Source organism: Leptonychotes weddellii, chromosome 12 (assembly GCF_054177405.1).
Source record: "Leptonychotes weddellii isolate Sample4059 chromosome 12, ASM5417740v2, whole genome shotgun sequence".
Classification (NCBI taxonomy): domain Eukaryota; kingdom Metazoa; phylum Chordata; class Mammalia; order Carnivora; family Phocidae; genus Leptonychotes; species Leptonychotes weddellii.
In genome coordinates, this window is record NC_138380.1 from 10,552,441 (window position 1) to 10,569,700 (window position 17,260).

At 43.3% G+C, this 17,260-nt stretch overlaps 1 protein-coding gene across 1 annotated transcript in view; it reads left to right on the forward strand.

Moving 5' to 3' along the window:
- TRPV5 (transient receptor potential cation channel subfamily V member 5) overlaps nt 1-16,249 on the forward strand; it is a 20,662-nt gene extending 4,413 nt beyond the window's left edge. Inside the window, exons 5-11 of the mRNA XM_081800895.1 lie at nt 5,165-5,251; nt 5,350-5,426; nt 5,673-5,838; nt 6,037-6,103; nt 8,035-8,303; nt 11,278-11,384; nt 12,025-16,249. Of these exons, the coding sequence (XP_081657021.1) occupies nt 5,165-5,251; nt 5,350-5,426; nt 5,673-5,838; nt 6,037-6,103; nt 8,035-8,303; nt 11,278-11,384; nt 12,025-12,328 (1,077 nt within the window). The 3' untranslated portion in view covers nt 12,329-16,249. The remainder of the gene's footprint in view (nt 1-5,164; nt 5,252-5,349; nt 5,427-5,672; nt 5,839-6,036; nt 6,104-8,034; nt 8,304-11,277; nt 11,385-12,024) is intronic.
- Nucleotides 16,250-17,260: the final 1,011 nt, after the last annotated feature.

Here is a 17,260-nt window from a genome sequence, read left to right on the forward strand (position 1 = left end):
AACATAATACCCTCCAGTTCCATCCACGTCGTTGCAAATGGCAAGATCTCATTCCTTTTGATGGCTGCATAATATTCCATTGTATATATATACCACATCTTCTTTATCCAGTCATCTGTCGATGGACATCTTGGCTCTTTAATATGCTTCCATCTTTATTCATTGATTAAATTTAGACATTATCAATGGACTTTCTGCTATGATAAAGACCTAGAGAGCACCCCCATTCCCATCTTCCCTTAATTTCCTTTTTTTAAAGATTTTATTTATTTAGTTATTTAGTTATTTAGTTATTTATTTGAGAGAGAGAGAGCATGCAAGTGAGGGGAGGGGCAGAGTGAGAGAGAAAATCTCCAGAAGACTCCCTACTGAGCACAGAGCCCCACATAGGGCTTGAGTTCACGGCCCTGAGATCATGACCTGAGCTGAAACCAAGAATCGATGCTTAACTGACTGGCACCCCCCTCCCTTTCACTTCTATTCTGAAGACTTCAGGGAACCAGAAATGGTAGTGAGCAGAGAAGCCATGTGATGACATTTGCATTTTAGAAAGACCAGTCTAGAAGCATGGTGGGGAGTGGGGCAAATGAGGGAAATGGCTTCATGGTAAACCGGATGACAGATGCCATGGGTTTGCATTAAGGGAGTAGTGCTGTGAATTGAGGGAAAGGGTAGCATTTGAGAGAGAACTGGGAGACTGAATGAACAGGACCTCGAGAATGAGTGTCTTCTACTTTACTTTGCCAAACACAACCTTGATCCCAAAACCCTTTCATAAAGACCACAAATCCCAAAACCTGTGGTTCAGCCTCTCAATACAGAAAATCTTGAATACAATCTCCAGAGAATAAAGTTCTCAAAAATTCAAAGGAAACTCATTCCCAACTTGAGTTTAGGGTTTAATTCACAGAGGTGGTTAATGAAGGGGGAATTCTTGTTATCAGTTCAATAGACATTTGATAAATCATTCATCAAAATTCAATGCTCCTGTCCATTTTTAAAACGCGAAAATCTCAACTTTGAAAAGAGTTATCCCAAAATGAGAGCCAACCTTATATACATCGGTGTGAAACATTAGAATTCCCCTTAAAACCAAAAGAAAAACAAAGTGTTTTAAAAGCCCAATAGTTCCATTACTTTTTCATTTTACTGAGGTATAATTGACAAAGAAAATTGCAAGATACTTAGGGTGTACATTGCAGTGATTTGGAGTATGTATACAGTGTGAAAGCGTTCCTGTTTAGTTCATTAACACACTCATCACCTCACATATTTATCTTCTTTGTTAGTTTTTGGTGAGAGCAATTAAATTCTACTCTCTTAGCAAATTTCTTTTTTTTTTTTAAGATTTATTTATTTATTTTAGAGAGAGATGGAGAGCACAAGCAGGAGGGGCAGAGGGAGAGAGAGAATCTCACACAGACTCCCCGGTAAAGGCAGAGCCCCATGCGGGGTTTGATCTCATGACCTTGAGATCACGACCTGAGCCAAAACCAAAAGTCGGACACTTAACTGACTGAGCCATCCAGGCACCCCTCTCTTAGCAAATTTCAGTTATATAATACAGTGTAATAACCAACTATAGTCATGTTGTACGTTAGGTTCTTAGGTCTTATTCATCTTATAGCTTTAAAAGTTTATACCTTTTTACCAACTTCTCCCTATTTCTTCCACTCCACAATCCCTGGCGACCACTTTTCTATTCTCTGTTTCTAGGATTTTGACTTTTTTTTTTTTTTTTTTTTTAGATTCGACATATAAGTGACACCGTGTGCAGTATTTTTCTTTCTCTGTTGGGCTTATTTTACTTAACATAATGCCCTTAAGGTCCATCCATGTTGTCCCAAATGGCAGCATTTCCTTCTTTTCTGTGGCTGAATAATATTTTATTGTGTGTGTATATATATGTGTGTGTGTATGTGTGTATATATATATATACCATATTTTCTTTATCCACTCATCCAATGATGGACACTTAGGTTGTTTCCATATCTTGGCTATTATGAATAGTGCTACAATGAATATGGGAGTGCAGATATCTCTTCAAGATCCTGTTTTTATTTCTTCTGGGTATATGCTCAGAAGTAGGATTGCTGGATCATATGGCGGTTGTATTTTTAATTTTGTGAGGAACCTCCATACTGTTTTCCATAGTGGCTGCACCAGTTTGCATTCCTACAGTACATAAGAGTTCGCTTTCTCCACATCGTCACCAATATTGTTATCCCCTGTTTTTTTGATGATATTCATTCTGTCAGGTGTGAGGTGATATATCATTTTCGTTTAGCATTTCCCTGGTGATTGGTGATGTCATGCTCCATTATAGGTCTTCTTTGGAAAAATATTTATTCAGTTCCTCCGACCAGTTTTTAATTAGATTGTTTGTTATTTTTTGCTATTGAGTTGTATGAGTTGCCATTATTTTTATTGCAACTTTCACACATATATATTATCTTTTACTTTCTAGAGAGAGCAATTAAAGACAAATAAAACCCCTTACATGAGGGTCTTGTGTGGTGATCTTGGACAGCAGTGAGGAAGAGAGCCCTCAGGAGACTGCGGCACTGTGCGGCCTGGTTTAGGGGAGAGGACTTTTGGGGACAGAGTTGTGGAGGCAGCTACTTTAGGGCAGTCAGATCCCAGGTGGAGCTGTGACAAAGCTTGGGACACCTGTTACTCACTGGGGAACTTGTGCAGAACTCCTACTTGGTTTGTTTTTGTTTTATTTGAGGGAGAGAAAGAGAACTCAGGGTTGGGGTGGGGGACAGAGGGAGAGGGAAAGAGAATCTCAAGCAGACTCCCCGCTGAGCACAGAACCCCCGTAACGGGGCTTGATCTCCCCACCCTCAGATCATGACCTGAGCTGAAACCAAGGAGTCCATCTCTTAACCATCTGAGCCACTCAGGCACCCCAGAACTCCTACTTGTAAAGGAATCTGTTAAACAAGCAGAGGGGTGGTGGTGAGGGGAAGCCCCAGAAGAAGATTGTGGTGAAAACTGTCCCCAACCTTCTCCATCAGTTGGGGTTTCACCTTTTCATCTCCTGAGGGAATAGCCGATGCCACTCTCCCACCGTCCTCTAGGGGCGCTGTGATCCCCCACAATGCTCAAGGCCAACTTGTTGGGTTCCTTTACTTAGTTGAGTCAAGAAAGAAAGGTTGGTGGCAGTTTTCCAGACATAATTTAACCAAGATACAAACTTGTAAAAAAGAATTCAGAATTTTTGTACAGACACATATTTGGCACAGATGCAGTTATTTTATTTCTATATTTAATGTTATTTTGTTTCTATAGTTAATGTACTTATTATTTATCCTACTGCTCACTACCTGATTCTCAAAAGGAGTTGGAATGTTTTACAAATAAAGAGAGATGCTATCAGAACATTAAAATAAAGAAAAAGAACAAGGTCCATGAATTGAATTTCAGGACCAAGGTGGGGGGATTCAGTTAGAGCACAAAAACAAAAACAAAAACAAAACAAAACATACAAACAGCCTCTGAGCCTCCTTGGAAACAAGGCAAAAGGGAAATTGTCCATTAGATGATAAAATAAAATTGACCAGTTTGTCAAGAGAATATCAATTCTTTAAACAACAAACAACAACAACAAAGTCACTGAAGTCTAGCCACAGGTTGTTAGATCACATTGTTTACCAGGAACATAGACATCAGCTCTTTTTCTGATCTCTCCTGGTCCCATAGGATTTCCCTGAAACATTTCCACCCTCTGTTGGTAAGTCTGGTCCTACTCTTCCGTAAAGGCTATATCTTTGGCTTCTTCTGAGCTGTCACTTTCTGAGCAACCATGGGGCTCCTTGTGGGTACCTTCTTTATATCATTGATCACCTCCTACCACATAGCATCTCTTCCTACTTCAAAGCTATGCCTCTCACTGGACCAGTGAGTACATTCTGAAAGTACCCTGCTGAGGGATGCTTAGAGGTTCCAGTTTATCAGCAGAGCAGAGATGATTAGCATTCCTTATGCCTAATGAGGGATCACATCCTTCCTAGCTTAGATCATCAACTTTCCCATTGGTGCTAGGGGCTCTCAGCTCCTTTCTTGGGTGTACCACTCAGAGAAGTGACCTTAGATTAGAGAGTTCCTCAAAGTCTAAAGTGTACTTGAATGTGTTGAAATTATTTGTACAACTTCATGTGGGGATTACATATATATGAACACAGTTCTCTGGTAAGAGGGTCCACAGTCTTAATGATACTCTCCAATGGACTCATAACCCCAAAGAAGTTAAGGATCATTATTGTAGAATTCTATCACTACATATGTGTAATGTATAAGACTTTCACTGTGAAATCACGTGCACATAAGGAGGATGGTCTTCTTTTATCTTGACCTTAGGGCTATATCTTCTATACCCACTGCTCAGGATAAGGCAGGGATCTTCCTTAACTAAAGTTAAGTTTTGGGCCCTACCAAAACTAAAATCAATTCAGTGTCTCTAACCCTTTTTTCTGAACTTTTCTATGTTGCCAAATCATAATAAAACTATAATGAATATATCTATAGTGCTTTCTGGTTTCTAAACTATATCCAGATACATCATCTAATATGATCTCCACAATAACACTGAAAGGTAAAGCATTATAGTCTCCATTTTACAGATGAGAAACCTCAGACTCAGAGAGATTTAGTGGCTTATTGAAGGTGTTGCTAAAACTAGTTGGCTCTGGGTCCGTTCTGGAATCGAATTCTGTGATATGTTTATAGTCTAGTCTATCTTCCAAGGACCACAATGAAATTGGAAAAACTGGACTTTCAGCATAGTTGAAACCATCCCAAACCACTAATACCTCTTCCTGTTGGTTTAGCCTTCTTAACTCGATGCTCTGAAATGTGATCTCAGCCCCTTGGTACACACATCATAAATTACTGCTCACCATATATATTATAGTGATCTACTGGGGGTGGCTCACATTATTAGCATGTACAATGTATATTAAGCCTTGGATACATAGACTAATGCCCTGATCACAGAGTTAGCCACAATAACAAATACAATGGTGGGGGGTGGGAGGTCTGATGGTGGTAATGGGAGCTTTTCTTTATCTGAGATGGACTTCACTTGCTTTAGACCACTTGCCCGAAAATGATTTGACTCTTAATCCATCAAAAAGTACTTACCCTGAACTTACCCCCACAGGAGGCCTACGTGACTCAGCAGGACAAAATCCGTCTGGTGGGGGAGTTGGTGACCGTCACAGGGGCTGTGATTATCCTGCTCCTAGAGGTGAGGTACCATCAGGGTCCAAGCCAAGGCCATCCACCTGGGGTCCCAGACTGAACTGCAGTCTACATTGTCTTTTTGTTTTACTGGCCTCTTCCTAGATCCCAGACATCCTTAGGGTTGGTGCTTCTCGATATTTTGGACAGACTATCCTCGGGGGACCATTCCATGTCATCATGTGAGTGTCCCTTCCTCTCAGTCTTTGCCAGAATTGTTCTAGGTCTCCCATTTACTCTCTGGGACCTAGACCTCAGTTGACTCTCAACTCCAGGGATTTCTCTCCAGTGGGCTCATATGTGTGTTTTGGGTGTAAGGACTAAGCCTGAGGGGGTACTACCCAAGTTTTCACCATGCTAGAGGGGACCAAGAGTATTTCCTCTCTCACTCCTTGTTCTCTGCACCTCCCCCCCCCCTCCCCCGCAAGCATCATCTACGCCTGCATGGTGCTGGTGACCATGGTGATGCGGCTCTCCAACATGAACGGGGAGATGGTGCCCATGTCCATTGCCCTGGTGCTGGGCTGGTGCAGTGTTATGTACTTCGCTCGAGGATTCCAGATGCTTGGTCCCTTCAGCATCATGATCCAGAAGGTCAGTGCTTTCCCCAAAGCTTCCTCTGACTTCAGCCATAGCACCTTTCCAGACAGAGTGAGGAAGTCAGAGCACACAGGAAAACACTGCTCTGAGTGAATCTAGTGGAGCTAGGGGGCCTCCAATCTAGCAGGATGGCTGCAGAGAGGCAGGTGGAGAAGGGTCACTCCACCCTCCTTCCCCTTCCCTTTCCTGTAGATGATTTTTGGAGACCTCATGCGTTTCTGCTGGCTAATGGCTGTGGTTATTCTGGGATTTGCCTCAGGTAAGAGCACTATCCCCTCTTCTACTAGGTCATAGGGTCCAGTTCTTCAGAAAGTTGGCTCGCTCTTGCTCAGTTCTCATTTGTACTCTGTTTTGCTCCACACCCCAGTAGAAAAAGCACACTCACATCCATAGGATCAGAGTCACTCAGGTTGGCTTAGAAGGGAGACCATGTGCTCTGAATTTATGGGCCAATAATATTCATGTTGACTAACCGCTCTGCAAGATCTTTAAAGAAGAGATAGAAGAAAGGCTTTGGAGAGAGAGGGCCATGAAATAGGAAAGACTGGCCAGTTGCGGATCTCAGAAAACTATGTGGGCAAACAGAGACAGTGCAATATTTAACTCTTCCATGTTTACACTTCAGAAGAAGAAACTGAGAGAATTCAATAACACAGAAACATACTTTTTTTTTTTTTTCCTATGTGTGATCGCAGTTGGGAGAAAAAGAAATAATTCAAAGAGGAGGTATCAAAAAAGATTTTAGAGAGTTTGAAAATGAGAGGAAAACAGAAGAAAAAGAGCTGTAAAGAGAGATTGAGGAAAGAGGGAGCAGGGACTCAGTCTCAGCCCAAGCCGCTGGTGGGGGAAGTGGGGGAGCGTCAGGGTAGAGAGAGGAGCATAGTCAGAAAATAACAGCCAGAGCTAGAGGGAGGGTGAGGGCAGTGAACGAGTAGGAGGAAGTTCTTAGGGAAAGGTGCTAAGAGGATGGCAGAGCAGTAAGATTGGCAACTCAAATCCAGTCTTTAATGTCTGCAACTAAACATCCGTAAGACAAGGGGATGTCCTAGGCAGTATTTGAAGTCCTCCCCCACCAACTCTAAAAGACCATGGCTTTTAGTACAAAGGACACTATTCTTGTCCTACGAATTCCCATTTAACAGGGATTCCCACCACACTAGACTAAAAAAATGCCCCAAGATCTGAGCTATGAATGGGTAAAACTGTGGTAGTCTGACTATTTGGAGTATTCCTTATATTTTCTTTCTCTGCACTCTCTACCCCATCTGCACACATCATAAATTACTGCTCACAACATGTGTGTATAGTTATATAGTATGCATACGTTGCAGATAGTATACGTATATCATGACTTGCCAATTACAAAATGAGGTCATGATGACAGAGGAGCTTTCTGTAGATGTCCTATACCCAGAATCTCTGAAACCATCTCTTCTTGGTTGTTGCACTTGCTTTTTGATGCTTTGTCATAGACCCTGTTTCCATTCTTGAGATCACTTTGTTTATATTTCAGTTCCCCATACGGACAGGAGTCTTTTAAAGGTTCTAATGCTGTACCAAAGTTCCAGGATACGTAGTATTATCCAGCAGGCTACACACTGAACAGGGAAACTTTCTCCATGAGGGTCCAAGCTCACCCAGGGAATCTCAGAGTGATGGATGGTTATCTAGAGGTCACTGAGATTTTTTTTTTTTAAAGGTGCCTTTCTTTTAGTCATTTCATATGTTAGTTCTTTGAAATTGTTGGAGATTCCATGCATTCTTGTAACAAGTTATTTTTTAAATATTCTATTTTCTAAGATGTGAAAAGCAGTTAGGTGACTTATTTTGTGTGTGTGTGTAACGAGTCACCTAACTGCTTTTCACATCTTATATGTGTGCGTGTATATATATATATATATACACACAAATATATATATTTATAATACACACACATAATTTATATACACGTTTTGCTAAATGGCTACATATTACCACTGTCCAGAGTGATGAACTTGGTCATTTGACATCTCAGGGTTAGCCAGGTCCACATGTAGAATATGACTTACATGCATACAGTCACATATTTACATTTATGGGCATATCTGTGTGTCTGCAAATGTGTAAGTATGTGGAGATATGACTAGGCCCATACTTATTGTGATAACTCCCTGTTTCCCCATCTCCATGCCCACTTCCTGGGCGGAGCAGCGTTCTATGTCATTTTCCAGACAGAGGACCCAGCCAATCTGGGGCAATTCTATGACTATCCCATGGCACTGTTCAGCACCTTTGAGCTTTTCCTCACCGTCATTGATGGGCCTGCCAACTACGAAGTGAACTTGCCCTTCATGTTTGGCATTGTCTACTTTGCCTTCACCATCATCGCCACACTGCTTATGCTCAACCTATTCATCGCCATGATGGGTGACACACACTGGCGGGTGGCCCATGAGCGGGACGAGCTCTGGAGGGCCCAGGTGAGTTTATTAGTGTTAGTCTTACTAAGGGGAAGAGTATGGAGAGAAAAATCAAAGCAGAATATGTTATGGACTCTCTCAGGAGAATCACAGAATAATCCAGTGGGGTTGTCACCTCAACAAAGGTATATATTTGGATAGAGGAGGAGACAAAAGGAGGGTAAAATGGTATGATAGGGGTAGGTTCAATACCCAAGAGCTGACATATTGATCACAGGGGAAAAGTAGATCTAATAGTCAACCTTGGGTCCAGTGAGAACTAGAAACTGTCTTATTCTTATATATTCTAGTTTTTATTTTTTTAATTTAATTATCTTTTAAAGATTTTTTATTTTTAAGTAATCTCTACCACCCAACATGGGGCTTGAACTCACAACCCTGAGATTAAGAGTTGTGTCTCATGCTTTACTGACTGAGCCAGCCAGGTGTCCCTATATATTCTAGTTTTTAATTTGGACATTATCTTCTATTTGCTTCTCTCTGATTTTTTTCTTTATATCATTGAGGATAATACAGTTTTAGAGTTGGAAGTACCTTTAGTGGTCCTCTAGTTGAGCTCCTACCCAGAGATTAATTATTCATTGGTCAAAGGGTAATTTAATATCTTCTTTAATGCTGATTAGGGCCTTATTATCATATGGATTCTGATAGTGATTAGGAGGAGGAGAGCTTTGTCCTATTTCAAAAGTTTTTGTAACTAGACATGTCCGTGTTGCATTCAGCTGAAACCTATCTTTCTATAGTTCCATTCTGTGGCCCCAGCCTTTTCTTCTCATATAACACAGGACACACCCTTCTGTATGAACACCATTCAGACATTTGAATACAGCCATCATTTATCCCCTGAGACTTTCCATTCACTTAATAATAATTACTTAGAGCCTGTGATGTGTTGGGAAACGTCTAGGAGATGGGGACACCAGCATGAACACCACAGTTGCCATCTGTGTCTTCATGGAGCCTACAGTCTGGTTGGGAAGACCGCCGTTAAACAATGGACTCCCCAGAAGCCTGTACAATTACAGTAGTAAAAGTGTCACAGAGAAGTAGAGGATGCTAAGAACAGGATGCAACAGAGCAGTCTGATGGGAAAGTAAGGAAATGCTTTCCTGATGGAGTAGCATTTAAGATGAGCCCCTAAACTTGGGTAAGAATTAGTCAGTTAAGAAGAATGAGAGAAAGGGATGAAGGTTAGGGGTTATATCAGTCAGGACTCTTGGCTACAGGGACAGAAAACCAAACTCAAATAGACTTAAATAAAAAAGGCATTGGGAGGAGGATGTGTCAGTCCTCATAACCGGGAAGTTTAAAGAACTAAACTAGCTCTAGGCATATCTGGCCAGAGCCTGTATCTCCATTTCCCACATGACATTAGTTCCTCTTTTCTGCTCTCCTCTCCAGACTCTCCTAAGTCAGTCTCTCCCATCATGTTGGTGAGATGTCTTCTAGAAGCTCCAAATTCTCAACGGAATGAGCAGATGTTCTGCATTGCACAATTCCAATGGCCCCTTTCCTGTTGTATTCTGTGTGCCTCCTGATGCTGTGCAACACGTAACCCCTCAAAGAGCATCTTTCCCCTGAGAACCCAGTCTAAGTTCCATCTCACTGCAACAGGTTTGAGCCAGAAGTGCATCCCTGAATTTGAGGTTAAGGCCAAGGACTGGAGAGTGGTGATGGTGGTGATGGAGTTTAAGGAAGAATGGACTAATTAGCCAGGCCCGAGTGCAGTCCAGTCTACTCTAACTGATGGACAGAGTGACGAAGGGGCAATGCTCTAAGAGAAAGGGGTTCTGTTAACAGAACAAGGTGGGAGGGCTGACTTACGGCACAACAGGACACATAAATGTCGTTTTCAAGATAAAAAAGGAGAAGAGCTGTATAGGAAAAGGGAACAAATGATTGAAAGCCCTGAGGTTGGAGGGAACTTGGTGCAAGTAAGAAATCGAGTGGAAGAACATGACATGGGGAATTGGGCTACTTTAAGGATTGCTAGTGCCTTCAACTAACCAAGATCATCGTCCTTTCAAAACTAGAGTGGTCCTAATAGGATTGGAGGAGTGCAGTGTAAAGAGGGTCATATCTTTCCTTGCTTGGGACACTATAGAATAAGTGGCACCTGAAATTGAGCCGGGTCTTTTAGCACATATACAATTTGCCCTTATCAAGGTCATGATCAACTAGAACCCCTGCATCTTTATTATGCAACTTAATTAGTGAAGCTCCTTGGCCATTCTCCTGTACTTACACAGATACTTTGGTCTTAAACATAAATGTGGAGGACCTTACATTTGGTTCTCTTAAATTTCACATTATTGGTTTTTGACCAGCATTCCAGTCTGGTGAAATCATTTTTATATTGCTTCTGTCACCTCACATATTACATATCCCTCCCAGTTTTGTGTCACAGGCATATTTGATAAGCTTGTCTTCTATGTTTCATCTAAGTAATTAATGAGGGCTGGTCAAAGGACAGAACATGTGATGTGCCACTAGAATTTTCCCTGCCAAGTTTACAGTCATTAACCCACTCTTTTCCTTTGTAGGATATGGGTATTTAATTTGCTGCAAATTCCCTAAACACCAGCGGCATCATTTCATTCCCACCATCATAGAAATTCTATTTAATCATTTCATTTAAGTCAAGATAGCTAGTCTATGGCTTTCCTATGAAAAGGCAAATGAAATTAGTTTGGAGTGACTCATTTTCTATGAATGTGAATAGTAATGTAGGGGTCACGGTTTTATTGAAAACACTCATAAAATATTCTCTCTCTCCTGGTTACGATGAATGATGAGTAAAGCAGATAGCATGATGCCTGGCACAGGCTAGGGCATGGCTAAAAGACTGTCATCTTCCCCAATCCCTGGTATCCCCATCTGACAGGTACTTCTTGGTCCCTATGTCGGTGGCCTCCAGTGTCCCCTGAAACCTCATGACTCTTGCTGAGTTTCCTCTACCTTTCACTCCTCCCAGGTGGTGGCTACCACGGTGATGCTAGAGAGGAAGCTGCCTCGCTTCCTGTGGCCTCGCTCTGGGATCTGCGGGTACCAGTATGGGCTGGGGGACCGCTGGTTCCTGCGGTGAGTGACAGTGTATATGGGTAAACTGCCAACAAGTGTGAGGCCATGGGAGTGGGAAGACCAGTTCCACATTTATCGCACATCTTTTCATTCCTGAGACCCCCAATTGGATCCAAAGGAGACATCATCACTCTATAAAGTGAGACTGCATTAGCCTGTTTAAGGGAGGTGGGTGGAGCTGATGAGGAGGGTGACAAGACCACTAATAGCTGATGCCAGGCTGCGAGTACATCAGGGCAATAATGTGTGTGAGGCTATGTATGTGTCCATACTCAGATGTGGGCATGGGCTACCCAACTTTTTCTAGTCTTGTTCCTACCTGACCCCCATTTCTAGTATATTCTTGCCTTGAAGCTAACCTTCTCCATACTCTACCTTCAGCTCCTGACCATGGTCTTCCCTCTCTCTCCATTTTCTCTTTCATGTTCACTATTACACACACACACACACACACACACACACACGCAGGCCCCACTACTCTCCAAATCCTGACTGCTTACCTTTTCGGTCTCTATCCCACTTTACCCTCCATTCTACTGCACTTCCCTTCATTTGATCCTGGGACTCTGGTCCCTTCTTTCCCCTGTCCTCTCCTTTTCTCTTCACCTCAACTGAGTCCATTCCCCTTTGCCCTCCTCAGAGTTGAGAACCACCATGATCAAAATCCTTTGCGAGTGCTTCGCTACGTGGAAGCTTTCAAGGGCTCAGACAAGGAGGATGGACAAGAGCAGCTTTCTGAGAAACAGCCCTCTGTTTCTGCGACTGAAAGTGGGACCCTAGCCAGAGCCTCTCTGTCCCCCCTGACCCCCTCCCTGTCCCGGACCACATCTCACAGCAGTAGTCACCGGGGCTGGGAGATCCTTCGTCGTAACACCCTGGGACATGGAAATCTTGGGCTGGACCTTGGCGAGGGGGATGGAGAGGACAATATCTATCATTTATGATGAGGACCCTTGTTACCGTTGGCCTGACAAACAGGTGGGCCTAGATGGGGAACGGTATCTAATTTTCATGCCTGTTAACTGTGGGGAGGGGGTCAACAGAATAATTCTTAAAGGCCATGTCTCACCTTCACATCAGCATTTCTGGAGATGGGCAATGGGCATCTGTTGCCCCACATAGCTCCTGGGCTCCTGGAAGTCCCACATCTTGAGAAAAGAAGGTATCTCTTCAAGGAAAGTTGGACTTGGCCATCAAAGACAAGAGATAGGGATGCTAGACCAACATGTGGATCATCTTTCTTTCTGCCTCATGCCAGCCCTAGACCGTAGTAAGCTGTGAAGCCTGCCTGGTTCCACAAGGCTTACCGTGGGAAGAGCCAGGTGTGGCACTGAAGTGGCCCCTCCCTTTTTCTTATACCCCTGTAGGACTCTCCTTTCCTGGCAACCAAATCCCAACTAGAAAACTGCAAGAAGAAATGTCCTTTATTCTTGCCTGATTTTTAAATAATTTGATTGTGGGAAGATACACATAACATAAAATTTACTATTTTAACCACTTTCAGGGATACAGTTCAGTGGCATTAAGTCCACTTACATTGTTGCATCACCATCACTGCTCTTCATCATAGGACAATTTCATCACCCCAAACTGGAATTCCTGTACTCCTTAAACACGAAGTCCCCACCATACCTCCGCACAGCCCCTGATAACCAATATTCTACTTCGTGTCTATGAATTTGCCTACTCTAGATACCTCATGGAAGTGGAATCATGGTTTATTTCACTTAGCATAATATTTTCAAGATTCATCCATGTTGTGGCAGGCATCAGAATTTTATTCCTTTTAAAGGCCAAATAATATTTCATTGTATGGATAGACCACATTTTGTTTATTCATTCATCCATTGGTGGACATTCAGGTTGTTTCCACCTTCTGGCTATTGTAAGTAACACTACTATGAACATTGGTATATACTTCTCTTCGAGTCCTTGCTTGCAATTCCTTTGGGTATATTGCTTGATGTGGAATTGCTGGATCTTACAGCAATTATTGTTTAATTTTTTGAGAAATTGCCATACTGTTCGTTGTTTTTCTTTGTTCTTCTCTCCCTCCCCCTCCTCCTTTTCCTTCTCCTCCTCCTCCTCCTCCTTCTTCTTCTTCTTCTTTTTCTTCTTCTGATAATAACCATCCTAATGTGTATGAAGTGGTGTCTCATTGTGGTTACGATTTGTATTTCCCCAATGACTAATGACAGTGAACATCTTTTCATATGCTTATTGGCCCTTTCTATATTTATTTTTGGAGAAATATCTATTCAAGTCCTTCATCTCTGTTTAAATTGTGTTGGTTTTTTTGTTGTTTTTTAGTTGTCTTATCCTTGCTTTTTGAGGCTCACAGTCTAACGTGTTTGTATCTTATTTGTGTCCAGGTGTATGTTTAAATAAGTGTGGTAAATTATGCCTTTCTGTGCTTGAACAGCTCAATCATTTCTTTTATGGGACTGTCCCTGGTCTGTCCCTCAGGTGGCTCATTAGCAGCTAATCATCCTTGTGCATGGAGGTAGCAGGCTCCTGGCTACGTCTCCTCCAGCAGCCATCCTCCACCCCCACCTCCCTCTGCCCCTGTGCTGAGTTGTGGGGTGGCAACAACAACGCAGGATGGGCCATCCCTATCTAGGGAGGAAACTGGGAGATAGTGTCCAGGGCACCCAGTACTGGGCTTATGACAGTCTCCCTCTTGTCTCCAGTCCGTTGCACCTCACCCTAGCCCTATCATCACCTTCACCCGAAAGCCATAATATCTTTTAGGAGGACTGTGGTCTGGAATAGCAAAAAGGTACATGGGATTTATGAAACCACTGGTAGATTCTTGTAGATACTCATACAAAGCACAGATGAGTGTGGAACAGTGAGGGATCACACGAATGTACAGGCACAGGGTCCTACACACTCGGCCACAGGTTGCAGGGTTTCTAAAAGTGCTCAGTCATCGTGATTCCTCTTATTTTCCTTACAATGGAAGCACTTCCTCTCTTGTGTAAAGCTAAACTCCCATCTGAGTTCCAGACTCAGTTTTCTTTCTGTCTCTTCAGACAGCCGTGTCCATCACTGTCCCCTTTTGTGTATCTTCTCATTTGTGTATCTCACCCCCTCCCTCTCCACTAGCTCTGGGGGTTAGCAAATAACCATGCTCTATCCTTTCCCATATTCAAAGAAATGGCAGATACCCTCCCTCAACCCTTCTCCCTCCTTCCAGCTACTGCCCTCTTTTCTATTCCCTATTCAGGGCCAAACTTCTTAGAGAGGACTCCATTGTCTACGGACCTCACACTGAGTCCTCAACCATTGTGATTTGACCTTGCGTCTCCATGCTACTGACATCTCTCATGTTATCTACCTCTGGCTAAGCTCACTGAAGTCTCAATCTTGCTTGAACTCTCGGTAGCCTTCAGACTACGGTCGACCACTCACCACCTCTCAGCACATTAGTGCCACACACTCCTACCATGCTGGCTGCTGCGTTTCTACAAAAATCCCATAAATATTTTTGGTCCACAAGGCTCTCTGTTTTTCTCACCACCTGGGCAGTCTCACCTGCTTCTGCAGATTGTATTAACATGCACATGTTCATGACTCCCCACTCCCTATCTTTGGTTCAGATCTGTCTCTTAAGCTCCAGGCATGAACAGCTTGGATGCCTATCTATTAGACAGCTGAGCCTGGATATTTTACAAACACCTCAAACTCAACATGTCCCAAATGGAACAGCTTTTTTTTCCTCACCAAACCTGCTCCTCCACCAGAGTTCCCTACCAAATAATAGGCAACGTTGCCTAAGCCAGAACTTGGGCGCCATCTTAAACACATTTCTGTCAACTCTCAAGTCCTGTAAATCTCAAATCTTGTGGATTCTGTTCCCTAAAACATCTGCTTTGAAAAGAATTAATTTTGGTTAGATCATACATGACATAGCACAGAATTCAACAAGCACACAAGATATACAGGGGAAAAAACTTTCCTACCTCTGTCCTAGCCCCTCTGGTGTTCTCTCCAGGGACATTCATTAATAAAAGTTTAACAATCCTTCCAAAAATACTCTGTATATATCCAAGCATATGTATGTATATATTCCCCTTAAAAAAGCATGTAATGGTGCAGCTTGTTAGAAACAGTTTTTGCTTTTTTCACTTAATACATTTTGAAGACTGTTCCATACCAATATAAAATCTTCCATTTGTCTCTGCCTCTCTGAACCCTACTGAGTTCCAGGAGTAGTTTCTTAACTGCTTTCTTTGCCTGCAGTCTTGGTCTTCAATCCATCGTCCACACTATGGCCAGAAGGGTCTTTGTAAGACACAAGTCCTGCCCCCAAGTGTGGTCTTCTGGAAGCCCTCCCTAAGCTGACCCCAGGCAACCCTCCAGCCTCCTCTTCTCCCAGGCTCTATTTCACCAAGCTGGATTTCTCTTAGTTCCTGGATAGTGCTGGGTTCTTCTTCTTCTTGGCCCTCACAATTTCTGGACCTTTCTACCTCCCTGTGCCCATTCTCTCTTCCATCTTTCTGACTTCTAGTCATCTTGTTGGTCTCAGCCTCATGATCGTACATTGGTTGTGTGTGCATGTGCGGGGGTGCTGACCAGTAGGCTAGGTTTGAGTTCACCTGCTCTATGTTTCCAGGCTACCTACATTTTCTTTTTTATCACACATCCTGCACCTTATCAAACTTATTTGTTTCAATGTCTGTCGTCTTTAGTAGACTGTAAGCTCCACAAAGACAGAGATAGTGCTTACTTATTCATCACTGTGTTCCCAGTGTCTGGCATAATTCCTGGTACAATGTAGTGTGCAATAAATATTCATTAACTAGATCTATGAATGATTGACTGGTTTTTATTCTAAGCTCTCTCACTGGCCATACTTGAGTTTTTTTCCACCTGTCAAAGGTGGTAAAAAAAAAAATCTGCCTTTGAGTTCGGTTGTAATAATCAAAGATAATCACATAATATGGGTAGAAACACTTTGGAAAGGATAAAAACCAATGCAAATGTGATTATTGGGCATTTTTTTTTAGGTTAAAGATGCTTCTGTGTGTGTGTGAGAGAGAGAGAGAGAGAGAGAAAGAAGAGCGAGGGAAGGAGGAGGAGGCTGAGGAAGAGGAGGAGATGTGGAATATCATAAGGAAGAGGGAAAGGAGGGAAGAACCCCAACAGCAAAGCTCTGGGACAGATCTTACTGAACCTCTGATATGTGGGTCCCTCTGAAAGAAGCATTCGAGGCAGTATACCAGATTCTGCCCCTGCCCTCCGGAGCCCAGGTGAGCAAGAAGCAGCCTGCACGGACATCGGTATCGTGCACAGCAGATGCAGCTAGTGAACTGTGTGCTGAAGGGTTAAGATAGCTGGCAGATGTTTTGTGCTCTGCCAGGCAGATGCCAGGTTTATTCACGGGGCTCCAGAGACAGGGACGGGGAACAGGGCAAAAGGAATGCCGATGTTCCTGCCTCAGGAATTCTTTGGGTACCCCAAACGGTTACCATTCTCCCTTCCTGTCTCCTCCCTCCCTGGTTACTTCCAAATACAGAATGCAGGAAATCCTTGCTCCTGGGCGCCTCACAGACCCGTGGCAGGAAGGCACAGTAGGTTTTGCTGCCACAGGCATCCCTGGACTTGAAAAATACGGCCTCTCCTAGCTGTTGCGAAGGGTTTTATTGGCACGCTGCTGGGGTCTGGTGAGAACGGTTGGGTAGCCTTGGGGGGATGGCCTGCCTGCGGCCTTGGGAAGCAAGCGCAGAGGTCACGGTCCCTCCCTGGTGCTGCTGTGCTGGAGAAGTGCGAGGTAAGGCCGGGGGCGGGGAGAGCGGAAGGGAGAGATGAGGGAAGTAAGGGCTGGCTCTGGAGGCCCCTGGGGCCGATGCACAAGGCAGAGACAGGCAGGG